The 26,290-nt window shown below is 48.1% G+C and overlaps 4 protein-coding genes across 4 annotated transcripts; 3 read left to right on the top strand and 1 right to left on the bottom strand.

Moving 5' to 3' along the window:
• Nucleotides 1-5,415: 5,415 nt before the first annotated feature.
• LOC100823306 (purine permease 3) lies at nucleotides 5,416-6,938 on the top strand. The gene has a single exon (XM_003558581.3). It carries the CDS (start codon nucleotides 5,537-5,539, stop codon nucleotides 6,704-6,706), a length of 1,170 nt encoding a protein of 389 aa, XP_003558629.1. The 5' UTR covers nucleotides 5,416-5,536; the 3' UTR covers nucleotides 6,707-6,938.
• A 2,951-nt stretch (nucleotides 6,939-9,889) lies between these two features.
• Nucleotides 9,890-11,873, top strand: LOC104582410 (fasciclin-like arabinogalactan protein 1). Its single transcript, XM_010231932.2, has 2 exons — nucleotides 9,890-10,612; nucleotides 11,719-11,873. Exon 1 carries the CDS (start codon nucleotides 9,927-9,929, stop codon nucleotides 10,428-10,430), a length of 504 nt encoding a protein of 167 aa, XP_010230234.1. The 5' UTR covers nucleotides 9,890-9,926; the 3' UTR covers nucleotides 10,431-10,612; nucleotides 11,719-11,873.
• Nucleotides 11,874-18,142: 6,269 nt separating this feature from the next.
• Nucleotides 18,143-23,372, top strand: LOC100845763 (protein DETOXIFICATION 27). The gene is made up of 8 exons (XM_003561917.4): nucleotides 18,143-18,741; nucleotides 20,888-21,429; nucleotides 21,678-21,764; nucleotides 21,920-21,976; nucleotides 22,137-22,375; nucleotides 22,491-22,609; nucleotides 22,746-22,832; nucleotides 22,941-23,372. Exons 1-8 carry the CDS (start codon nucleotides 18,400-18,402, stop codon nucleotides 22,986-22,988), a joined length of 1,521 nt encoding a protein of 506 aa, XP_003561965.1. The 5' UTR covers nucleotides 18,143-18,399; the 3' UTR covers nucleotides 22,989-23,372.
• A 543-nt stretch (nucleotides 23,373-23,915) lies between these two features.
• On the bottom strand, nucleotides 23,916-25,728 carry LOC100845459 (E3 ubiquitin-protein ligase Os03g0188200). The gene has a single exon (XM_003561916.2). The coding sequence runs from the start codon at nucleotides 25,303-25,305 to the stop codon at nucleotides 24,154-24,156; it is 1,152 nt and encodes a 383-aa protein (XP_003561964.1). The 5' UTR covers nucleotides 25,306-25,728; the 3' UTR covers nucleotides 23,916-24,153.
• Between the last annotated feature and the right edge of the window lie 562 nt (nucleotides 25,729-26,290).

Genomic DNA, 26,290 nt, shown 5'->3' with positions numbered 1-26,290 from the left:
TAAAATTAATTTGGAGTCATATATGTTTGTAGAATTTTATATAAATTTGTTCAAAAAGAATTTAGATGACTCATGACAAAACTATAATCTCTTATATTTAGCAAGGAGATAGTACTATAGTCTGGACCAAGGTTTTGGCTACCAAGACGTTTTTTTTCTTCAGTCAATGTGCGCATATTTCATAAAAATCCAAGGTTTTGTAGTATTTATTGATTAATCAACGAGAGTATGACTTTTTAAAAGATGATACTCACTCCGATCCATATTAATTATCGAAATATTACATGTATCTAGACAATTTTTAGGCATATTTGGACAAATTAAAGACAACTCTAGAGGGAGTATATCTTTTCGACCTTCCTAGCGCGCGCAATCACGACAATGCGTTTACTATTTTTGTCTCTCTGGGATTCACTAATTTAGTCGTGGGAACTTAAACATGTCAAAATGTCTGAAGAATGGTTTGCCGCAGCCACACGTTTTGTTTTCTCATACTATCATATTAGGTGACTTCCTCTTCATCGTTGATCGTTACACATCTATCCAAACAAACGACTCAGCTGCTAAGGCAAGAATCCACGGAAAACTAAGGCCGAAACAAGCGTACCCACAATCGACGACAGTCAGCCTAGTGATCAGGGGCATGCATGGTCGACAGGCCTGAGTGTGAGTGATGGACCGGGTCGATTATTCTCTCGCAGTTGGTGAATGTGTTTGCAGATCGTCGTTGAGAATCGACGCAAATATTGGGAAGCAAGAAGTCGCAGTCCACGCGAAAGGGAAATTAACATGTTTCCACGGGTGAAAGAAAGATTAATTTCCAGTGCTAAATTTCCTGCTTCCAACCATCGCTTCTGAACTTACTGTTTAGCTGAACCTCTTAGCTTATCCGGTCGTCAGATTCATCGCCATATAGACTTGCTCAAGGACTTACCGGTATGCTTGGAAACTATGCGTTTAATTAACGGTTCACTGTGAGTGTCTGCTGCAGTAAGCAAGACCAAGTACGTACTGTCAAACGCACATTGAGCTGAAATAACAGAGACAGGTCACGCGATTTAGAAAGGGACAACTTTGATGTGCCAATATGGCGTGATTTTGTTACCTGGATCACCCTTTTACCGCCGCCAATGCCGATTAGTCTTTATTTAAAGAATATAGAGGCAATTACACCTGTTAAAGAAATGGTTTCGCTGGTTCGAATTGGCATCCAACCTCAAATTATTGTACTTTCTCCATCCCAAAGTAAGTGAAGCAGAATTGTATAGATTCTTATTTAAATCAGCATCATTTAGTTTTGGACGGAGCGAGTATATCTTTGTCACCGAAATACATTAAAGTAAAGACTTCTGATTCAATAGACCCCCCTTCTCTTACGAAAAACACAAAGACGGTCCAGATCACTCCGTACCCCTTCATAAAAAAGGGCATGATGGGCATTAAACATTATTTCTTTCTCTCCTTCCGCCTAGCTCCGGACAACACTCGGTGTTTTCGATTTTGTCGGAGATTGCACCGTTGGATTGTCACTAAATTTCAAGATATAGTAGTAGACACAATTCTACACAATCCCACCGAAGGGATCGGTGAAAAATTTCTTGATACAGCGGAAAATAGGCGAACAAGTCGGATGTTCGTGCTGTCCCACATGGACGCGCAACACTCGGTGTTTTGATGTTTTCCGGAGATTCCACCGTTGGATCGCGATGAAATTTCACATTTTATTAAAGGACACAATTTTGCACAATTCTACTGAATGGATCGGTGAAAAATTTCTTGAGCCATCGGGAAACATGTGAACAAATCGGTCGTTTGTGTTGTCCCGCACGGTCGCGAGAAATCAAAGCAACACTTAATGTTTTGAAGTTTTTCGGAGATTTCACCGTTGGATCGCAAAGAAATTTTACATTGTGGTACTAGACAAAATTACACACAATCCCACCGAAGGGATCTTTGAAACATTGCTCGAATCAGCGGGAAACATGTGAACATCGTGCAATCACGCACGACCGCAAGAAATCCGAACAACACTCGGTTTTGATGTTGGCCGGATATTTCACCGTTGGATCGTGATGAAATTTCACACCATCATAGAAGAGACAGTTCCGAACAATCTCACCGGAGAGATCGTCGAAACAGAGTTTGACGCAGTGGATACCTTGCGAGAGAGAAAAGAGGCAGAAGGAAGAAAAAAACAGGCGACTGAAAAGTCCATCCTACCGTTCTGAATTAGTGGAGGGGGGGCGTATTGAATTAGACCTCATAAAACATTATATAAATCCCCTCCTTTACAGCAAGGTACAAGTTGGCAAACACAGTTTAATGCACGCGAGGTAACTTACGTACTCCGTCCACAAATAAGTGTACTTCTAGTCTTTGTCTTAAGTCAAACTTTTTTACGTTCGACCAACTTTATTGAAAAAATAGCAACATATATGACATCAAATCGGTATATCATAAAATTACATTTCAAACGAATCTAATGATACTAATTTAGTGTCATAAATGTTGCTACATTTTTCAATAAAACTGGTCAAAATTTAATATTTTTTACTTAGAGCATCTTCATCAGGGACGCTAAACAGGGTTCCTATCCTGTTTTCGGGGGCTGAGGCCAAAAAACCTTCTTCAGCAGAGCCCCTACTTGGGTCACTAAAGTAGGGAGGCAACTAAAAGACCCCCTCCAACCCCTATTCCCATGGACCCCTTGGGGACCTCCTGTTCCCATGCCACGCCACAATCTCCCTCCCTCCTCCGGCAGCTCCACGTCGCCTCCCCTCACCGGCGGCCAATCCCATTGCCGCCGTTCCCCTCGCATGCACCCCAGCCTCGCGCGAGGTCTGCCGCGTCGACACATCATGCGAGCCGCCGCCCTCAGCCGCTGTTCTGCGCGCTACCTTGGCCGCCGCTGCCCCGCACAGTGCCGCCGCGCCGCCGCCTTCGAGCACAGCAGACGGGCGCGCGGCCGTCGGCCCCTGCTCTACCTCCGAGCCGACGCCCTCACCCGCCTTCGAGCACAGCAGATGGCGCACGACCGCCGGCCCCGGATATACCTCCGCGCCGCCGCCAGCCTGGGCCGCGGCCCGCCTCTCCTCCGTCGCCCACGACAGCGGCCGCCGGCCCTTGCTCCGCCGCTCGCGGTTGAGCCCGTCGCCGCGAGCCTAGGCCGTGCCTATCGCTCCCCTCCTCCTTCCCCTGCGCCTCGCCGTCAGCCTGGCTTGCCCCCGTGCCCTCCTCTGTTGTTGGGGAAGATGAGAGGATAAAATTGACCCACTGACAAGTGGGTTCCATGTGTCAGTCTATAAGAGAAAATAAATAGGGACTGAGATATAGGGGCTACTGCTGAAGAGCAAAATGAAATAGGGGCTAAAAATTTTAGGGGAAAGCCCCTAAACATGATTTAGGGACCCTGCTTTAGGGGCTATTGCTGAAGATGTTCTTAGACAAAACTAGAAATACAATTATTTGTGGACGGAGGGAATGCACCGATACTATGCGAAGACAATTATGATGAACCACTTATGATCGAGAGCACTCTCCTTGCAGCCTCTACGCCATCTCCCAATCGTCACTGCCATGTAGACTTTGCTTGTCTCTGTTCGTCACAATTCGCGAACCAAAACATTGGCATGTGCCACAACCCTTTCGAATGTTTGACCGCCTCATCCATCCAGCTCATAGATTTGCTTGGTCAGGCACAAAATTGTGAAATTAGGCCAATACTCCTAGGGGCCGGCTGGTTGCACATTACGGTGGTTAGGCCCCTAATGGTGGTCAGGCATGAGCACACACACGTGCAAGTGTGCAACCCATTCCATGTTAGCTTGACCGAACGTGTCATGCCATTGTCTGTCGTGCGTACACGAGGATGTCACAATAATTTCGACATGTGAGTAACTCATCGCAATAAAATTTAGTGATTAAGATATCCTATTTGGGAGTTTGCATGGACCTATATGGCTATATAGATAACCGGTTTTGCTATTGACAAGTCGTCTGTCTTTTAATTAGAAATCAGTCGACGTGTTTGCTCGCCAGATCTTAATCCAACGACAGCATGTGAGGAGAGAGAACGGGATGACACTTATATCTTAATCCAACAGTTTTGATGAATCGACTAAAATTTAAGACTTTTACTTAAAAATTGGACGCCTGAGAAATAGACGCACATAGAAAGTTTCCTCTGATCTACTACAGTATACTCCCTCCGATCCTAAATTGTTGTCAATTTAGAATCGGAGGGAGTATATGTATGGTCTCAAAACTTGTTTCTAAATCTAGGTCCGGACAAATAGCTATCAGAATATGGAAGTAATTGAATCAACAAAATCCTTCGACAGAAAAAATAACCAAAGTTGCCGGCAGGTAACAACAACGAACATGCGTTCCAATTACACCAAACATCTGAAAGCAGCAGTTTCTCCGGAGGCGCTTCTCCTTGTTCTCTACTCGCTAAACAATGATCACGCATACGTACGCGCGTGTGCGAATCATTAGAGAAGCTAAGCTCGACGCTAGCTTAGTATTTTACTGGCGTCGACGTGGACTGGACCGGCCGGCGACGCATATGCTTAATTATGGACGCGGAATGCATGCTTATCCCAAAATGGTCAAATTAAACGCGGCCAAGGTCATGGCTCGTGGAATGCTGACCGTTTTGCTCACAAGTTGCTGCCGCTGGTCAATGAACAAGCTATATGCTCCCTCCGTCCAACAAAGAATGTCTCAACTTTGACTAAATTTGAATGCATCTATACACTAAGTCATATTTAGATGCATTCAAATTTTGACAAATTTAAGACATCTTTTGTTGGACGGAGGGAGTACACAGTGTCCTCTGCTCGGTCCTGAGTCCTGACAATATGTTAATTGTTTGGACGATATGAATTTGTTCAGTTTCATGAAGATTTGAACGGTTCCTGTGAAATATTTCGTATACGCAAAGAACACCTGTAACTATAATGAAATGCATTTTAGTACTCCCTCTATCATATATTAAGTGATTCAAATTGATCTAAATATTTTGACACTTAACATGAGACGGAGTGAGTACTTGTGACTGAAAGACGGAAAACCAGCAGGGAATTTTACACCTACAAAATTCTATCCAACAAGTTAATTTTCCTTCCAATTCGGCTCGATCATAAAGTAGCTAACTGCATGCAATAGAGTGGAGTATTGTAGGTTTAGTACACTCCGGGGCAAATATGCCAATTTCAGATACAAACAGGCCTGTCTAATCGCTCTTTGTTAACTGTTCGTGTGTACTTCTTCCATCCTTCCTTTATGTTGACTCACCTACTTAAATTTGTCAATTAACTTGATTGGTTGCTGCAACAATTTCTTTGGGAGCGAGCTTCACATCTTCCTGCTTCTCTATATAAACCCTTGAAGATTTCCATGCAACACACAACCAAATCAAGCTCATCATCCGGAGCTCCCAAACGAACAGAGCCTCCAAACTCGCCAAAGTACAAGACCAGCGCTAGCACAACACACTAACAGCTGAGCTAAAGTCCTCCATATACACGTCGCCATGGCAACCACAGCTGCCAGTTCCAGCTCAGCCATGCAGCAAGCTGATCAGGCGCCCACAGCCTCGCCGCCAGCTCGCTACCGGCCGTCGCCGCTGGTGATATTCAGCGCGTGCCTCGTCCTGCTCGGCGCCGGCGGCCCGCTCCTGCTGCGTGTCTACTTCGTCCACGGCGGGCGCCGCCTGTGGCTGTCGGCGCTGCTGCAGCTCTCCGGGTGGCCGCTCCTCCTGCCGCCGCTCTGCGTGTCCCTCTTCCGCAACCGCCGCCACGGCATCGTCGACAACCTCCTCCTGCCGCCGCGCCTCGCGGGCGCCGCGGCCGTGCTGGGCTGCTTCTACGCGCTCTCCTGCTTCGTCTACGCCATGGGCTCCCAGGCGCTGCCCCTTTCCACTTCCTCGTTGCTCCTGGCCACGCAGCTCGCTTTCACGGCCGTCTTCGCGCTCCTCTTCGTCGGGCTCCGCCTGACACCCTTCTCCGCCAACGCCGTCTTCCTGCTCACCATCGGTCCGGCCGTGCTCGGGGTCGGGCCCGGCTCAGGGAAGCCAGCGGGCGAGCCCGCCAAGGCGTACTGGACCGGGTTCTGCGAGGCCATCGCCGCCGCAGCTCTCGCGGGCCTCGTGCTGCCCCTCGTCGAGGTCGCCATGGAGCGTTACGGCCGAAAGCCCACGGGACCGGCCGCGAGCAGCGCGAGGGTGGCCCCGCCTCCTTACTCCACCGTGATGCAGATGCAGGCCGTGATGGGCGCCGCCGGCACCATGGTGTGCTTGCTCGGCATGAGCATCAAGGGCGACTTCGGGGCGCTGACGAGCGAGGCGGCGGAGTTCGGGCTCGGGAAGAACAACTACTACCTGGTGCTGGTGTGGGACGCCGTGTCGTGGCAGCTGCTCAACCTGGGCATCATGGGGCTCATCACCTGCGCCTCCTCGCTGCTCGCCGGCATCATGATCGCCGTGCTGCTCCCGCTCTCGGAGATCCTCGCCGTCATGTTCCTCCACGAGAAGTTCGACGGGCCTAAGGGCATCGCCCTCGTGCTCTCCCTCTGGGGATTCGCGTCCTACATCTACGGCGAGAAGGCGCAGAAGAAGCAGGAGGTACGGAAGAGCGAGCTGCTACTGCTGCAGCAGCAGCAGGTGGCCAAGAAAACCGGGGACCTGGAGCTGGCTGCCCCTTGAACACCGACACCTTAATTTTGTGTCTACATGAACATACAGTACGCCGGGTATACAGGTGTAGTAAACATCACAAATTCTCTTCTTCCTTGAAAAAGTATTAGCACACAGTAACATACATTTTGTACGACATTGTTCCATTTTAAATGCTGCTTTGATTTAAGGTTTCTGCTTTGGTACATCTCGTTCCTCAAAGCAAACACAAAGACGGCTCAGATTGTACCGTACCTTTTCATTAAGGAGCGTACCATTATTAATTCGAATTTCGTAAAGCCGCGCAAACCGCCAGTTAGCAATTGTACACTGCCGTGCGTCCAAGCCTTGGCATCGAGCCGTCGACGATGCTACACACGCTCTTGCCCTGACGCACAGAATGCCGCAGTCCTTGAGCATGTCTTGATGGCGATGAATCTGACGAGAGCATACGTGAGAGGTTGTCAGCTAATAGTAAGTTCTTATTGGAAATTAATCTCTCTTTCTCCCGTGGAAATACATTAAATTTCTCTTTCGCGTGGACTGCGACCTTTTTGCTTTCCAGTATGCGTTTCGTCGGATTCTCAACGACGTTCCAAGCGCTGAAAACGCATCAACCTACTGCGAGAAAATCGACTCGGTCCATCACTCAGACCTGACGACCATGCATGCCCTCGATCACTGACCGTCCTCCATTGTGGATGTTGTCAGGACTAAGGGTCACGGGTGGGTACGTTTATTTCAGACTTAGTTTTCCCTGCCTGTCGGCTTAGGCGCTTAGCAGCCTAGTAGCAGATATAATCATGATTGTTTGGATGGATGTTCAACGATCAACGATGAAGAGGAAGTCACCTAATAAGAAAGAAAAAAAACACGAGGGGCTGCGCCAAACCATTCTTCAGACATTTGGACATGTGTAAGTTCCCACTACTAAATTAGTAAATCCCCGGAAAAAAAATATAGTAAACGCATTGGCTCGATTGCGTCAGAAATATTCCAAAACATTGGATTTTTGTGAAATCTGCGCACATTGACTGAAGAGAAAAAGGACTCTGCTTCATGGTTCTAGCACAATCGCATGTGTGTGTTCCTGTTAATCTCGAGACCGTACAAATCAAGCGCTCCCACCTAACACGAGCGACAACCAGATCGCGCCCTTAGGAATTAAGGTCAAGACAATGCGACAGCTTAAAGCGGTGATCATGTTAGACTCAGGTGGACACATCATGGTTGTTCGATCTGAATGCATATATCTGCTGCAAGCAAAGAGGAGCTAGCTAGCTCTCAGTATGTCTTCTGATAACCATGTTTGAGATAATGAAATTAACTTGCTAATGCCGACAGAAGATTCAACATCCTTTTCTAGTGTCTAGTTTCACGGGTTGATTACCATGGAATTCGGCGCATTTAGTGTGTAGCAATATCTCTCGTTGTGCTGTATATACTCAAATTTTGGGAGCTAGTTAATTCTGTTTATGCTAGCGCCCTTGCAATCTGTTGGACTGTTTTATTTCGTTTTTTTAACTGATCTGTTGGACTATATATTTTTTTCTTTTTTGAAAGGTCTGTTGGACTATTTAGCCACGTTACAATTTTCGACGGAAGGGAAATTTATACGCCCTTACAGGTTCCGTAAGATGTACTAACGTTAAGGCCGTTTTCCGTGCTAATGCGCGTCTCGGGATGCCGCAAGCCCACATCACTTTTTATTTCTGAGAGAGAACAAGCCCAGACCATGTTTTTGTTGTTGAGAGAGAACAAAGCCCAGACCATGTTTTTGTTGTTGAGAGAGAACAAGCCCAGACCATATTTTTTGCGAGAGAACAGGCCCATACCATGTTCCGCCCTTCAGCGGGGCCCATGTTTTAATCGGGCCCGCCCGGCAGGCAGTCCAGGATTAAAAAAGATGCGTTCGCTGTGCATCCATCCATTCATCCATCATTGCTCGGAGATGGCTGGTGCTGGTCTACGACTGCGTCCCAATCGGAGACCTCGATCACAGAATCACAGAGGCTTTGCTGAAAGAAAAGGAAACAAAAGTTCCTTTCCCTGATTGATTCCCTCTGCATCGCGGTGATGGCAGTCACCCTCGATGACAACCTCAGCTGATACGACGGCACACGATGAATAGAGCTATTGTTTGTTTCTCTTCGTAAAAGCAAAAAAAAACGAATCTTAGCTTGTTATCCAGAGAAGAAGAATGCCTGCACCACGTGTACGCTGATCGAGGACGACCCAGCCCTGTTCTGAATTCGGAAGCGGCGGGAACAGCAGCTGCAGGCCGGTTACCGCCACAAGGATCGTTCGCCCGTGCCAGTTTCGCTGATGGACCAGATTGACGCGCGCCGGAAGTAACCTTTAACCTCTAGATATATACCAACATGATATCCTCGCTCCCTGTCCGGCTGCCGCGATGCAAGGAACGACCCTCACGCACAGGTTGCATCCACATCTATAACCAAACTAATACGGTGTTTTCGCGCTGCATACACAGCATGTTGCAACCTGCCCCCGCTGCATCTGCAACACGAGACGATCAGATATTCAGATGGAGAGCCGTACGGCACAAGAGACAAGACGATATGAATCCTTCAGGTGGTGCTACCGCGCGCTACGACGACTATTTCTGCCTCTGTACCCTTTGACGAGAGCTAGCACAAACGCGGCAAAAGATTGGCGCAGCGGATCGACCAACCAAATTAAAAACGGACGGAGACACCCATGCACTCTGATAGAATAGAGCTCACGCCGATCGCGCGCCCGGGTCCAACGCAAGCTGATCAATAGTACTGGATCGACCTAGTTATAGAATCCAAATGAATGCTCACCTACGGCATTGTTGCGTAAAGGGTAACAGCGTACACATCTGACGGTGACTTCCCCTGCCGACGGATCAGATGCGTGCGTACTGACCGTCTGACTGTACTGCCACGATCCGTTTGGCCGGAGAAAATTGCACATTCCACACATCATTGGGAGCGTCGTTGCGGAAAACAACCACTCGACGTCATTTTTGTGAAAAACAACCACTCGACGTTTAATCCGTTGCACACAAGTCATAATCCGTGTTTGTGCTCTTTAACAAGCATTCTGACCGGTGGGGTCCACCGGTCAGAGCCACGTTGCTGCTCTGGCTTGCCACGCTGGCCGCGTCCTCACCTTCCTCTTCCTCGTCCTCCTCTCCGCTTCTCCCCTGACTGAGTTCAGCCGCCAGCTCATCAACGTGCGCAACACCATCACGGTGCTCGCTATGGACGACGCCCACGGCGCCCCTCAAGGCCCGAGGCGCTCCGGCATGGTTAAGAGCTTCGACCGCCGCAGCGGGCGTGTCGGGTTCCTGCCCCAGCAGCAGCACGAGGAAGCCGTCGACAACAACGGCACGCAGGTGTTCTTCGTCAAGTCCGTGCACGAGACGCCTTACAACATCTCGGTGATGAAGGTCAGCACCGTGATCTCCTCGCAGGCTGTCAAGGCTCCCTCGTTGCCCGAATCAGCGAGGCCCAACGCCACGGGCGTCGTGGCCAGGAACATGTCCGGCTGCTTCGCGGCTCTCATGGCTTCGGCCGGTGCGGCCTCGAGGTACGAGAAGATGATGGCCAACGACAACGGCGGGCTCAGGCTCTTCTGCCCGGCAAACAAGGCGACGAAGGCGCTAACTTGGGCCGGACACCGAGAAGCCGCGGCTACTGGCGCGGTCTTCCTCCACCGCGTCCATGTGCTACCTGATGCGCACCAGTTCGTTGCGCCGCCATAAGATGCAGAGCCTCAAGCACCTCCAGGGCAAGCGCAAGCGGCTCGAGCGCCGCAACTCCACGAACTCCGGCGGCCGTGGCGACGGCCGGGACGAAGCCCAGGAGCCGCTCTACCCCAACGCGTTTCAACTCCGCTGCTCGGTCGTCTCGCAGGGGAGCACCTCCTCCGGCATGCCAGAGCAAGGTATACGTGGAATCACTTGAAAAGATCAACGGAATCAAGCAAATTTGAGACTCTAGGGTTCATGAGATTTGGGGAGAATTTCTTGGCTGTTCCGGAGAGTTCACCTCTCTCTCGGTCCTTCTCTCCATTTAATTGTTAGGCATTGTTCTTTTACATTCTTCTTTACATAAGTTATAAGGACACACACACGCACACTTCCACACTCCTCCTCAAGATGGGGCAAAAGCATCAAACAGACCCATCTTGCAACATAGATTAGCAAAAGACTTATCAGATAATCCTTTGGTTAGGATATCAGCCACCTGATCTGCTGAGCTCACATATGGCATACAAATAACTTCATGGTCCAATTTTTCCTTAATGAAGTGTCTGTCGATTTCAATGTGTTTTGTCCGACTATGTTGTATTGGGTTGTTGACAATATCAAGAGCAGCCTTATTATCGCAATACAACATTAGAGGTTTTGGCTGAAATAAACCCAACTCCATCAACAAGATCTTCAGCCACAATACTTCACATACTCCATGCGCCATAGCTCTCAACTCAGCTTCAGCAGTGGACCTTGCTACAACACTTTGTTTCTTGCTACGCCATTTAATTAAATTCCCTCCAATAAAGGTACAAAAACCAAAAGTCGATCTTCCGTCATCTAATGAACCCGCCCAGTCTGCATCAGTATAGCATTCCACTTGTAAATTACCATTTGATTTATATAACAAACCTTTACTCGGGCACCCTTTAAGGTAGCGAATAATTCGCATTACTGCATCCATATGATGACTTTGAGGATCATGCATGAATTGACTGACCAAGCTAACAACAAATGCAATATCAGGTCAGGTGTGTGATAAATAGATTAACCGCCCAACAAGCCTTTGGTATTGTTCCCTGTTCACAGGAGACCCACCATCTTTAACAAGTTTTAGATTTGGGTCAGCTGGAGTAGAAACTGAACGACATCCAATCATTCCCGTTTCAGCTAGCAAATCTAGAACATATTTTCTTTGGGAGAGATAAATACCTTTGGCACTCCTGGAGACTTCAATTCCCAGAAAGTATCTTAGTTGTTCCAGGTGGTTGACTTCAAACTCTTGTGCCAAATGCAGTTTCAGCATCTCTATTTCTGTATCATCATCTCCTGTGGCAATAATGTCGTCGACATAGACAATCAGGACAGACACTTTGTCAATCTTCCGTTTATAGAATAAGGTATGATCAGCATTACTCTGCTTATAACCATTTGCATTACAGCTTGATGAAAGCGACCAAACCAAGCACGTGGAGATTGTTTTAAGCCATATAATGAACGATGTAATTTTAGCACTTTGCCCTCGGTTTCAGCCGTACTAAATCCTGGAGGTATACACATGTAGATTTCCTCTTGAAGATCTCCATGTAGGAATGTGTTTTTCACATCTAGTTGGTACAGATTCCAGTTTAGATTAGAAGCGCATGAAATTAAGGCCCGTATAGTATTCATCTTGGTACTGGAGCAAATGTCTCCTCGTAGTCAATACCATAAATTTGTGTATACCCTTTAGCAACTAAACGGGCTTTGTACCTCTCGACTTTTCCTTCAGGATTATATTTAACAGTATATACCCATTTGCATCCTACCGGCTCCTTTCCAGGTGGCAATTTCACTAATTCCCAAGTTTTATTCTTCTTTAGAGCATTCATTTCTTCTAGCATAGCTCCCTTCCACTTAGGATCTTTCATTGCGTCATTCCAATTACTTCGAATTGATGTGGAGTCCAGAGATGCAATGAACCCTTTAAATGATGTACTACAATTATCATAAGTGATAAACTTAGCAATATCATGCTTATAGCCCACACAGTCCTTAAGACGTGCCGGAACATCTCTATGTCTAACGGGCTTCCGTAATGCAATAGGATAATCAGCTTCTGAATTATTAGATGTTATCATAGGAATTTCAGTACCTTCACCTTCTGTTGCTCCAACGATATGCTCCCTAGGTGGAGATGAATCCCGTGAGGCTGCAACATCATCTTCTCCACCTAAATCATTATGTGTTGGTTCACCTGGTGGTGCATTGGAACCAGAGGGAACTGCATCACATACACCAGGTTCTATTAGTCGGTGGGACGAAGGAGTACCACATACCTCATGTATATTAGTGCCACTTTCATACTCATGTGTATGTGTATTTTTCTCCCCCTCGGTTTCATTGTTCAACTGTGGTGTACTGGTCACAGGAATTAGCACCGAGCTCCCAATGGTCGAGTTTTCACTTAGGATCTCCCCCTCTCTACCAATGCCGAGTGCAGAACTTCCATTCGGAGAATAGAATGGCTCCTTCTCATGAAACGTCACGTCCATACTCACAAAGAATTTCTTTTCTGCAGGACTCCAGCACTGATACCCTTTCTGAGTAGGAGAATACCCCACAAAAATACATTTGATTGCTCTTGGGTCAAGCTTCTTCACTGAATTCCTGTAATCATGAACAAAACAAGTGCAACCAAAAACTTTGGGAGGTACAATGAAGGAATTAGACCCACTCAAACATTCAATAGGTGTTTTGTAATTTAAAACTCGTGATGGCATAAGATTTATCAAGTATGCTGCTGCCTTAACAGCTTCTCCCCACAAAAACTTTGGTACATTCATCATAAACATAAGAGAGCGTGCAACCTCTAGCAAGTGTCGATTCTTTCGCTCAGCAACTCCACTTTGCTCAGCTGTGTTCACACAGGTTGTCTGGTGGATAATACCATGGGATGACATGAAGTCAATAAAATCCTTGTTGACATACTCTGTTCCATTGTCTGATCTAAATATTTTCACACTTGCATTGTATTGGTTGCGCACTAGAGTATAAAAATTCTTAAAAACAGATAGTACTTCAGATTTATGCTTAAGAAGATATAACCAAGTACATCTGCTAAATCCATCGATAAATGTCACATACCAACGCTCTCCTAGTAATGAGGTTACATTGAAGGATCCCAGACATCTGAATGCACCACCTCAAAAGGCATTTTACTTCTCTCAGAACTACTAGGATAGCTAGTCCGTGTGTGCTTAGCTAGCTCACAGACATCGCAAATAAGTTTTTCATTGCGACGCGACCCAAAATAAAATGGAAACATACGACTTAAAGACTGAAAAGAAGGATGCCCAAGTCTACAGTGAAGCAGCAATAAATCATCTGTAGTTGGAGTATCCTTTGTACAAAATGCAAGCGGAGACAGAGCATTGTCAAGGTAGTATAAGCCATCATGTTCAGTTCCAGTCCCAAGTATCCTTCCTGACTCCAGATCCTGAAACAAGCATAATTGTGGTTCAAACCAAGCTCACAATTCAATCTCTTTGTAATTGAGCTGACCGATAATAAATTCACGGGAAAATTGGGAACATGTAAAATAGGATTCAAAGACATAGTTGGTGCACACTTAATGGTTCCACTACCCATTATTGGAGCAGAAGAACCATCAGCAATACAGACTCTTTCCTTCCCAAAACATGGTGTGTAAGAGGAGAATTTTCTTGATGAACCAGTCATATGATTTGTAGCCCCTGAATCAATGATCCAAGAGTCTAACAAGTAATTCTCACCTTCTGCATCGTGGAAATTAGAAGCTTCATTTGATCCTTCAGCAGAGGTAGTCATCAACTTTGCCTTGAATTCCTGCAATGCATGTGCATTTATAGTTGGTGATTCTCCTTCGGATGATGTAAAATGAACTCTGTCCAGCTTCCTTTGACGAATGCTATTGGTATTGGGCTTGTTTAGTTGCCTCTGCTGCCAGCCAGGGGGATAGCCCACTATATCAAAGCAATTTTTCATAATATGACCAGGCTTCTTATAATGGTCACACACCATTCTGTTACGTTGTTTGTAACCAGAGCTTATGGCATTTGCTTGAAGATTGCTAACTGAAGATAAGGCAGCACGTGTCTCTGCATTTACTTGTTGTGCAGAAGGATTTTTAGACAAACGAGTTTCTTCCTCCAAATTCCTTTAACAGCCTCCTCCAAGGTGGGCCACTTTGGAGTCGCAAATAACAGCTCTGAGCCTAAATGAAACTCTGGATTCAAGCCGTCCAGAAAGGTCTGAACCAATATTGGTTCAAACCATTCACGAAGTAAATGCGGGTCCCTTGGATCAAAAGGTTTGAATGGCCTGAAAAACTCCAGATCCCTATACAATTTCTTTAATTCACCTGCATATTCAGTCACTGTCATTTGTCCCTGCCTAATATGCTTCATTTCTTGCAAAATTATGGAAACCTGCATTTTGTTAGATTTCCATGAGAATTGCTTCTCGATATCTTTCCATACCTCTGTTGCAGTTTGAAGATTCTCAACTTGTTCTCTGACTGACTTTTCCATAGAGCTAAATAGCCAAACCATAACCTTTTTTTGGTTTTGTTCCCACTGTTCTTGTGACATGTCCCCTAATTTCTTCCCATTTTCCTCCAGAAAACTATCCAGACCATGCGCACCAAGAATCAAAGTGGCATTACGAGCCCAACTGAAATAATCACCTGGACCCGTTAGTTTAACTGGATTTGGTTCCAGGGTGATCTTCAAAGGATCCAACACATTGCTTGGCTTTGCTTGTGCTTGTTCCATTAACTGAGCAAGCATACGCTGCATGCTTTCACAAAGTTTCTCAATACCAGTATCAACACTTGTCTCAACCATGACTCCCAGACTAAGTACGGACCAAACAACACTTAATATAGCACAACAGAACTATCCTTTTTTCCACGACAAACAAACAGGCTGAACAGTAACTGGGCTGACCAAATTCCTCTTCACCAAGACCTCACAGAACGAGATAACTGACCTGACAACAACGGAGCAAATCAATACAACACAGCAATGGCGCAACTCACTGGTCGCGCTGTACAAGACGGTGACGACGGCGGGGCCAATAGAGACGACAAATCCGCGACGCAGCACGGAACAACTCGATCCAATTTCGCACAGAGTTTCAATCCGGATCAGAGTGCTCTGATACCATGTGGAATCACTTGAAAAGATCAACGGAATCAAGCAAATTTGAGACTCTAGGGTTCATGAGATTTGGGGAGAATTTCTTGGCTGTTCTAGAGAGTTCACCTCTCTCTCCGTCCTTCTCTCCATTTAATTGTTAGGCATTGTTCTTTTACATTTTACACCCTTCTTCTTTACATAAGTTACATATAAGGACACACGCGCGCGCACTTCCACAGTATACATATGTGTGCAAGGAAATCCCCACTGTTTCGAGCAGATTTGTTACTTGAGTTCTTCATTTGTGTGTGCAGCTGGTTGCTAGAGCTAGTTCTTGACGATTTGCCCAGCTGCATGTCCTTCTTTGAGCTTGTGCAAGCGTTTTGAGCTTATTACGACTCAACCCTATCCACCGTGGCAAGCATGAGCTGCCAGCTTGGTACTGACCGGTGGGTCCCTCGTTAGTGAGCTAAAACTCGGGTTAGGACTTGTCTGTAATGGATTATATGAATAGTAGGTGTTTCGCGCAAAAAAAGACGTCGAGTGGGTGTTTTTCACAACAAAATGAACAAAGATGAGTGGTTTGTGCAATTTCCTCGCCGATTCTGTGTAGCACCAGCACGTTGATCAGCAGTGACCTCATCGTACTTACGTATTAATGCTAGCTCGTGGCCTCATGCACACACACCGGATTGGTGTGTTGCGGCCTCTCACTGCGCGCCGGCCTGTACTTCTTTCTTTCCTTACGTGCACCATCCAATTCTGGCTGCATGTGGCATTGTGCGGCCCACTGTCTGCGTGCTGGCCTGGTTCCAAAATGCGTCGGTTTCAACATGTCAATAACAACTGCTGCCAACTACCACTACCAGAGCTCCGTCGTCCTAACTGAAAGCTCTTTTTCTTTTTCAAGGATCTTAAACTGGAATGGTTCTAAGGGATTAAACTGAATATTTTGTGAATATTGTTAGACACCTCACACTTACCCTATGAATCCACATCCCACTCCTATGAGTACACTGGAAAGACCGAGCCGACATGTATTAAACATGACGAAGTCATCAAAAACGTCTCGTAGTTGGCGAGTAATCACTTCCATTGAAAAAATTGACGATGCCATCATATGCGCTCGTTGTTGACAGGTACGTCATTTTCATTGAAAAATTTGACGAAGTTACCACAAACACCTCGTTGTTGACAGGTACTGTATTACTTCCATTGAAAAAGCATCATTGGATAAACCCAGAAATAAATTCATGTCGCTACCAAGTCTAAGACTTGAACCTAATAAAGGAACCAAACCGAGTACGATCGGTTCGCGAATCTTTCTAAAAAGAGACACGGTCCACTTTCACTGATCGATCAAAGTGAAGTTTACTCCGTAATGGAAGCTAATCGTGATGGGACACGTAAACATTGTCCATAAACTTGGTACCATCTTCCTTCAATAGAACAAATGTTAGAATTGAACGAAATCGGAGCTGGTATATGTCGAAGAAAAGACGGAAAAAGGAGTCACATGAGAGAGAGAGAGTGCCTGTCTCTATTCTCCGGTTGACCTTCGGGCAGGAGATACCTTAGACGTGCACCTGAGATCACACACGATCGAAAAGAGATCCAGCGATGATTTTATATAACTCGAGCATGTGGTCACATGGACAATTATCATGGATTCTTGCTAATGAATGATGACGTGGATAGATCATCGATGCCTGTTTGCTTAATGACAACTAAATGGCAAACGGACGTCGCTCTCGTGTGCTGAAAGCAAATCGAGTCGGCCGGGGCCCGGGGCACTGTGCACCCTTTCTCCTTGTTGCAGTGCTATTTTGCTTTCAAACAGACATAACTCGACGACGATGTGCTAGTGTTAGTACTACCACCAGTAAGCAACTCAATACGGAGCACGCTGGTGCAGATAGTGACCCGAGAACGCAGCAGCGTACTAAAAAGCAAATCGAGTCGGCCGGGGCACGTTGATGCAGATAGCTTCCAAGTTTATTGCATGTGTACCTTTTGGTTCTGTACTCTCCGTGTGCATGGACAGGAGAGGACAACTAGTTGCGACATGCATGACGCACCCAAGTCCCTAGGCGCCAGCCCTGATCCGGCCCGTAGAAGTGTAGAACAGAGAAAATCGTTCCCAACTTCCCATCATCAGTGGTCGCACCCAACACGGGCAACACAATCATGCAACCATCGAGCAGCCAACTCCGTTTTCCCTGCATCATCCTCACAGAATCACAGTTCACACTCACACGGCGCCGTTTATTAGAATACTAATAATCCGTGTTTGCATGTGAGGGATATTATACGAGGCGTGCTGCACGCAGAATTTCAGATGCAGCGACATCCCATAATAAACAAAGACGAAGCCCCGGCCCGGAGAAGGAAGTAGACGCGTGTGGAGTGGTGCGGAGCGTCCCCCGCAACACGGGATCGATCAATATCGATGACCGAGGGGTTAATTAGCGGCACCATGCGACAAACGTGTGCCACGCAGCAGCCAGTCCCGTGTGTACGATCCACAACGTTATAAGTTGTTCCCCCTCTATTTTCCTTCCAAGAAAACGTAGAACGGTCTCTCCGTTTGGATTTGGACTCTCGACAACACAGCCACGCAAAATTCTCCTCCTCCTCCTCCTCTGCTATTAAAAGGGCCGCAGCCTGCCACAGTCGCTGTCGCTCAAATCAACGTCTCCTCCTCCTCCCTCATCAGGAACCAGCCAGAACAAAGAAGGCGGAGCCGCAGCCGGGCACGTCATTTCAGAGGGGACAAAACGCAAGAAGAAGAGAGAAATTAAAGCTCCCGAGATACGGCCATGGATGATGCTACACGGAGAGCAGGGCAATGGCGAGGGGACGGCGAGGAAGAGGAGGGCCGGCGCGTGGGGCTGCTGAACGGCGACGCGGCGAAGAAGCAGGACTGGCAGGTGGTGTCCACCGTCGCCGGCGCCGATGAGGACGGGGCCAGGCTCGGGACGAGGGTGTGGGAGGAATCCAAGAAGCTGTGGGAGATCGTGGCGCCGGCCATCTTCAGCCGCGTAGTGACCTTCAGCATGAACGTCATCACGCAGGCCTTCGCGGGCCACATCGGCGACCTCGAGCTCGCCGCCATCTCCATCGCCAACACCGTCGTCGTCGGCTTCAGCTTCGGCCTCATGGTACGTCGCACGCACGCTCCGTTCTTTCCTATCTTTTGGGGCCGCCGCCCGGCCGGCCGTCCTCTCGCCCAATATGGCAAGGTTTTTCTCCGGCGTAGCGAAATATAGCAAGAATTTATAAATAAATTCCCAACAAAATGTTTTTTTCGAAACAAAATATGTACAGTACCATTTCTGTGATCGCCGAGAAAGAAATGAAGCTTTCCCTGAGCTGGCGTTCGATCACTGGAGTTAATTACTAGTAGCTACTCGTATTACTAATTTACTACGACGCGTTATGTTGATCTGACCGAGCTGGCTAGTTTGCAAATGTTCCAAATTACTCCACGTTGCTAGATTCTTCGGGAGCATGGATGGAACGTGGAGCTGAGCCAGCGCGAGCCTCTGCCAGCCTCTTGATTTTGCACGGTTCATGCTGTACCTACCCCCTGCATTGGAAAGGACCGGCTAGTACTTTGTCTATGCATCGATTCCCGTTCTTGCGAAGCGAACAAGGGCAATTGTGTTCACTCTGTTTTCGATGCGGTGGACAAAGAATTCGATTCCCTGGCTACTACGCTTTGAGTCCGACGGGCGACGGCCTTCGGTTCCCTGCCGACTTGCGTCATTTTGCTGGGAGCCAGCTGGGACGGTCAAGCAAAACTCATGCAATTGTACTGCGCACCTAGCTAAACTCGTTCTGCCACTGACTCAAAAGCTTTGCTAAATTGAGGCATAGAATTACTGCCCACCGAACACGTTGATTTTTCTTTTATCAGGGTCTAAGCTAATCAGCAAATGACACATCAGCACCTAACAAAAGTTCATTGGCAGCGGATTCTGGTACCAGCACCTCGCACATTTGCTAGCTAGCTGATGAACCAAAATTTGCCGTCACATCTGCAGAGCATTATTTTCATCTTAGAGGAGTACATTCTGATTAGACACATCGAACGCACCAAAATTTATGTTTCAACTTCCAACCAGATATTACGTTCGGTGCCTATCTTGAATTTGAGTTGCGTAAACTGTGAGTGGGCATCATTTGTTAACGTGGACGTCACGTATGACGCAGCTTTCAGCTGTGCTGGATGTGAATTTAATCGTTTGCCTTTTGCACATTAGTTTCTCTTCAGCAGAACAACCTCGGCATCTCCTCAACCTCATCCCTTGATATGTCGTCGTCCTAGTTAATGCGGCATTGGCTTGACATGTGAGCTTAATTAAATCTGGTCCAAATTAGAACTTTTGTGCTTAAAGCCTTAAACAAGGCTTACAAAGAAAACTAAAGCCAATCCAAACTGTGAAAAATATGTCAGCCTAGCCGACAACTATGTGGTCAGGTATGACTCTGGCGATGTGATCCAAAAGGCTGCTCCGCTCACTACAATATTTTTCTTCTTTGGGTGAATCGGGGTACATGTGAGAAGGCACCAGAAAGAGCTCCATCGATCAGTTAAATCTGGATTGCTAGCTTGCTTCCACCCGCACACTTGTCGAGTCTGCTTTCAACTGCGGACACAGTAGACCACAGAGTACCATTGCGTCTGTGCTTGTGGATACAGATAAAAAACTTGTGAGATGTTTGTTAAAAAAAAAATCCTTCCTGAACTACGATGGTTATGTTTCTAGAACACACATGCCATCTGTGTGTCTTTTGTTAAGAGTTACTCCATTTTTAAATAGTTGTATTTTAGGTTTGTCCTAAATCAAATTAAAGAAAGTTTAACCATGTTTATATCAATATTCACGATACTAGACCAATACAATATGAATGTAATGTATATGACATGAAACCACAAGTATCATGAAGTATTTTTGATAACGGATGTAGCAATACTAATTTCATGTCATATAAACAACACCTTGACATAGTAATTTGTGATCAAAGTCTTATCTTAATGAAAACGAATATGCGATTTTTTAAGAAACGGATGGAGCATGTAGTATGTCACTGTGTCTACATGGAGGTAAGTTGAAGGAATTCTCACCGTCTGGGATAATTGCTGTGAAAAATGAACAAGTAAAGGGTAAAAAAAATGGAATTCAAACTTGTGTTAAAGAACAAGGCCGCAGACTGGCAAAAAAGGAGAAAGATCACAGTGGAGTATATCTGAACTGAACTTTATTAACCCTGCAGTAACTGTTTGTGTGCTTCTTCGTGCAGCTTGGCATGGCGAGCGCGCTGGAGACGCTGTGCGGGCAGGCGTTCGGCGCGAAGAAGTACCACATGATGGGCGTCTACATGCAGCGGTCCTGGATCGTGCTGTTCGCGTGCGCCGTGCTGCTGCTGCCCATGTACTTCTTCGCCGAGGACGTGCTCCTTCTGGCGGGGCAGCCGCCGGAGCTGTCCGCCATGGCCGGGCGCGTCTCCATCTGGTTCATCCCGCTGCACCTGAGCTTCGCCTTCCTGTTCCCGCTGAACCGGTTCCTGCAGTGCCAGCTGAAGAACTTCGCCAACGCCGCGGCCTCCGGTGTGGCGCTCGTCGTCCACGTCTTCGTCACCTGGCTCTTCGTCAGCAGGCTCCAGTTCGGGCTCGTCGGCATCGCGCTCACGCTCAACTTCTCCTGGTGGGCCACCGCCGCCATGCTCTTCGCCTACGTCTCCTGCGGCGGATGCCCCGACACGTGGCAGGGCTTCTCCTTCGAGGCGTTCGCCGACATCTGGGAGTTTGTCAAGCTCTCCATGGCGTCAGGCGTAATGCTATGGTACGTTACGTAACGTGCTCCGTGTTAATTTTACTTTGACGGTTCTTCTGCTCGCTGCAGTCTGAAACCCATATCTAAATCTTGCGCATGAAACCGAAACGTGGTTAGATCTTGCATGTGCTTTTCTGGTTGATTCCCGTACTGTTGTGGAGGCGGGTCGTCAATCGGGCGTCAGATCAGATGTGCATGAGACTAATATATTGCACTTTGCATCTGAATCGACTGGCTCAATTTTGTTCTGTATGCAGCCTGGAGAACTGGTACTACAGAATACTCATCCTGCTGACTGGAAATCTCAAGAACGCGGCTATTGCGGTGGATGCTCTCTCCATCTGGTAAGTGTTAAACTATTTAATTCTTCGAACATCTGGAATAATTTGTAGCTGATAAACGCAATTACAAGAAGTGGATAGTTTGTTAAAAAAAATGACGATTAACGGATGGGAGATGGTGATTCTGACAATGCACGTGTTTTGTTTCTGGCGGACAGCATGACGATTAACGGATGGGAGATGATGATTCCCTTGGCGTTCTTCGCGGGCACAGGGTACGCACTACTGTCTTGCTCGGTCTTCTACCTATATTCTGTGTACCATGTTTATTGTCAAATGGATCATTCGGATTAGTACGAGACCGTGAATATTGTGCCAAAATTTCGTTCAGGATGCTAACTTTTACGTTCTACGTTGGTCGTGTGTGCGTTGCAGAGTGCGGGTGGCGAACGAGCTCGGCGCCGGGAACGGGAAAGGCGCGCGGTTCGCGACGATCGTGTCGTCGGTGACGTCCCTGGTGATCGGGCTCTTCTTCTGGGTGCTGATCATGAGCCTCCACGACAAGTTCGCGCTCATCTTCACCTCCAGCGCTGTCGTGCTGGACGCCGTCAACAACCTCGCCATCCTGCTCGCCTTCACCATCCTCCTCAACAGCATCCAGCCCGTGCTCTCAGGTACGCACGCAACTCCCCGGCCTGCTCTATCGTTTAGGCCCAGCCCTTTCTCTTGTGGGCCTTGAATCATTAGCAGCCTGTATAGCCCAGTGCTAAACATCTTTGTGAAACGCAGGTGTGGCTGTTGGGTCCGGCTGGCAATCCATGGTGGCCTACGTCAACATCGGCAGCTACTACTTCATCGGCATACCCATGGGTATCCTTCTCGGCTGGCTCTTCAACCTTGGCGTGTTGGTACGTACTCCTATACATCTCTCTCATCTTGGCTACGAACATTTCAAAGTACTGGCAATCTACATTTACTTCGCCGTCCATCGTGTCTCATTTTGCGCCGTGCTGACGACTTCTTGTGCGATGATGCTCCTTGCAGGGAATCTGGGCGGGAATGATCGGCGGAACTGCCGTCCAGACGCTAATCCTGGCCATCATAACCATTCGCTGCGATTGGGACAAGGAGGTGAGCCGGCAGGAACTTTTTTTTTTTTGCCTTTTTTGCTTGTTGTCTGCTAGTAGTGCCGATCGAGAGATGCTGATACGTTTTTATTCACTTGGGTGTCACTGGCAGGCCATGATCGCGAGCACGCGCATGGACAAGTGGTCGGAGGTCCGGTGATCGACGGGGGAGCAATTCCCGGGGCGTTCGTGCGGTGCAGCCGGGCTCATCACCGGCTTCCCCCCATGACCCGTGTGGTAGGACGAAGGGGGCTATGGTGTTCATACATGGGAGAGGGGCTTCGCTCGAGTGGCTCGCGGCCTTTGTTGGTTTGTTGGTGCGGGCAATTTTGTACTGTAATGATTTTTTATTTTCCGGACTTCCGGCGTCTTTAAGTAGCTTATTATTGATTGTTTGCATCGGAGCAAAAGCTGTACAAGTGCGGCGAATTGGACTGAATGCTTGTGTATAAAGGAATGGGAACAGAAAAAATTTATTGGAATGCATGCCTGTGCATAAAGAAATGAGAACAAGAGGAAAAAGAAAAAGAAATTTCGATGTGAATGGACTAATGGATCAGTTTAGGTTTCAAATTTTGTTTTGGACAAAATTTCGGTACCCACTGAATTTTTGAAAAAAATTCGGATTTCGGTTCACCAAAAATTTGCCAAGCTTTATTGAAATTGTAGCAAACATAAATTTGTCCAGCACAAGTTGATTGCTCGGTTCTTGTTCAAAACAGAAAAACGGCATACTGCATATTAGGATACAAGTTTATATGAGCTATTCTACGCTGGCCTTAAATCATAGTGAAACCGAGATTTTAAAGCGTCATGTTTTTACTGTTTTACGACCGCTCGCATGCAATACGTCTGGTGGCTGCAATCCTATCGATCATTCGAATACGGAGTAGTACTACGTTGAACGAGTAGGTTTGCTTACGTCGGTCAGAACAATTGTTCTTTGACGGAATATACATTCTCCAAGGAAGCATATCAGTAACCATCGACGAATAGAAATCAAAGCCCTCCACTAAGATTACATGCGAATTAATTTCTGGCCATCAGGTTAAGGAAAGCATTAAACGAGGCAAATTAAGTAGCAGAATAAATTAATGGCAGAATTAATTCGAGACGCTGTAACGCATATCCGAAAATCACATGCATGCACCAGGTCCAGGTGCATGGTAAGGGATTACGAGTCATGGAATGCCGGGCGAGACAACGCCAATCCCAATCAGGCCCCAAAAATTTTCTATTCGTCATGGTGTTTATACTTGTTTGTACCTTACCGGTGCATCATGCATAAGGAACCGAGACGAAGGTTACATACAAGAACGAAAAGATCAAACCCGGTTTAACGCGTCAACGTCGGAGCACTTCTTCTCGTCCCCCCCACCGGACCCAGACCCCCCGGGTTTTTCTCCGGCCACGGGATAAATCTGTTTGCTGCCGCCGTGTTGTTGTTGTTGTTGTTCCTCCCCGGCGGCGTAGTCCGAGCCAGAGTCGGCCCTGCTCTGCTGCCGCTGCCGCGACATGGACCGCAAGAAGGACGCGAGCCACCCGGGCGTCGTCCTCTCCGCGGCCGCGGCGTTCGTGTACTCGGCGAGGCTGGCCGCCCGGCGGTGCCTCCGGACGGCCGCGAGCTCCTTCATGACGTGGTCGGGCAGCCGGAGCGTGTGCCGGTCCGGCGCGGCGTCCATGGCCGACAGCGTCCTCCGGTACCGGTAGCAGCACTCGGCGCCCTCCGCGCCCGTGAACTCGTGCCTCCACGTCGTGCTGTAGCAGGTCTCGGACTCCGGCATGAAGGAGCTCGAAACCGGCGATGGCGCCGCCGCGCACTCCTCCTCCTCTTCCTGGACCATCGGTATCTCCGGATCTGTCGTGAGGTCGGCGGCGGGGGGGTCAGTGACTGTGAGGTCGGCGCGGCAGAGCGGGCAGGTGACGGCGGCTGCGAGCCAGGGGTCGATGCAGCCCGGGTGGAACACGTGGCAGCAGGCCGGGAGGATCCGGAGCTCGTCGGCGTCGTCGAACTCGGCGAGGCAGACGGCGCACTCGAGCGGGCCCGACTTGTTGGTCGCCATGCGGGACTTGACGTCGCCGTAGACGGCCGTGGGGAAGGCCTCCACGAGCTCCCTGTCGAGGCCGCGGGGGCGGCCCGCGGAGTACTGCGTGGCGGCGTCGAAGGATGCCGCCGCCGCGACCCGAGGACGAGGGGCGGCGAAGGCGCGGCGCGGGCGGTGGGCGGCGCAGCGGTTGATGTAGATGGAGAAGAGGGTGAGGAGGACGAAGGCGGAGATGAGCACCACGAGCACCACCACGGTCGTCGGCGTGAACCCGCCGGCGGTCCTGCCGCCGTGGCTCGGGCTCGTGCTCGTGCTCGTGCTGCTGCCGTTGCTTTGTTGTTGTTGCGCCAGAGATGCGCGCGTGGCCGATAAGAAGAGCAGCCCGAAAAGGAGGAGAAGTACTGTGATCTCGGTGGTCTGGCCGCGAGCCATCGCCGTAAGTCGATCTCCCTGGCAGACTGAGGCGCCGGCGGTGGACTGGATCACTGGACAAGATTGTTAGAGTATGATAGGAGGCTTTTGAAGGAACGGATCGAATGTGATTTCTTTAGAAGCTCGCGCAAAGGGGAAGTGTTTTTGTTTGGTACAAACGGGAGGTTAATTGCGCCGGGTGCAATGCGTATAACGTAAGTACTGGATAGGACCTGTCAAAAAAAAGTACGGGATAGGGATGCGTGCGTACGTGCGGGAGAATGTGTTTCGGGGGACCACAGGTCAGCAGGAAGCCGTCGTGAGGGGGTCGATCGACGAGCAATGGGCGGTGCCCGCTGACCGATATCGAGCTTCTGATTGGCCGACGACGACATGTTCCATCAAAGCGTGCAATGCCGCTACACGACCCTTTTCTTTGGGTTTCTTTCTCTTCTCATTGTGGACTCTTATTCCTTGCTCTTTGTCTGGCGTGTAATCGTTTTTCCCGGATGACGAAATGGAGACTTGTTTTATCACCGCTTCCAAGCCTTTTTTCATGCCTGCATTTGGTCAGGGTTTGTCTGTACATATCTATTGTTTACACAAGATTGAATAAGCCAAAGTCTAACTAGTACTATAACGTATTATTACTCGGCAAGACCTTTATATCTTTTCCATGGTGCAGAGTAAGCACAAAAAGGCCACATTCCGCGCGCTTGGGTTTTCACATCACGACCGATCATAGAAAGGCCAGCAAGACCAAGTCTTTGGTCCGGTTCAGTCCAAGAGCTCAGGTTAAATGCCGTTGCTGTGTGTTGTTGCCAGCGTTTTTTTTTCCTTCATCGCCTCATCAAAGACGATTTAAAGGTCTGGCCGAAAGACACACCAAAAGCAGCGACTGGAATGGCTCAAATCCGACCACTTTCCGGCCTACCTGCCACCTGCTGCATCATGGTTCATGCCTGATACGTATACACGTACTGTAGTAATTTACTACCAACCCCCA

The sequence above is a fragment of the Brachypodium distachyon genome, chromosome 1, assembly GCF_000005505.3.
Source record: "Brachypodium distachyon strain Bd21 chromosome 1, Brachypodium_distachyon_v3.0, whole genome shotgun sequence".
Classification (NCBI taxonomy): domain Eukaryota; kingdom Viridiplantae; phylum Streptophyta; class Magnoliopsida; order Poales; family Poaceae; genus Brachypodium; species Brachypodium distachyon.
The sequence above is the reverse complement of the archived record's forward strand: the minus strand, read 5'-3'. Positions and strand labels throughout refer to the sequence as shown.

Excerpts from the sequence above, each read along its gene's own strand:
- LOC100845459 (XM_003561916.2), bottom strand. The coding sequence starts at position 25,305 with ATGGCTCGCGGCCAGACCACCGAGATCACAGTACTTCTCCTCCTTTTC.
- LOC100845763 (XM_003561917.4), top strand. The coding sequence starts at position 18,400 with ATGGATGATGCTACACGGAGAGCAGGGCAATGGCGAGGGGACGGCGAG. Across the intron at positions 21,977-22,136 it reads GCGTTCTTCGCGGGCACAGG|AGTGCGGGTGGCGAACGAGC; the intron begins GTACGCACTACT and ends TGTGCGTTGCAG. Across the intron at positions 22,833-22,940 it reads GCTGCGATTGGGACAAGGAG|GCCATGATCGCGAGCACGCG; the intron begins GTGAGCCGGCAG and ends TGTCACTGGCAG.
- LOC100823306 (XM_003558581.3), top strand. The coding sequence starts at position 5,537 with ATGGCAACCACAGCTGCCAGTTCCAGCTCAGCCATGCAGCAAGCTGAT.
- LOC104582410 (XM_010231932.2), top strand. The coding sequence starts at position 9,927 with ATGGACGACGCCCACGGCGCCCCTCAAGGCCCGAGGCGCTCCGGCATG.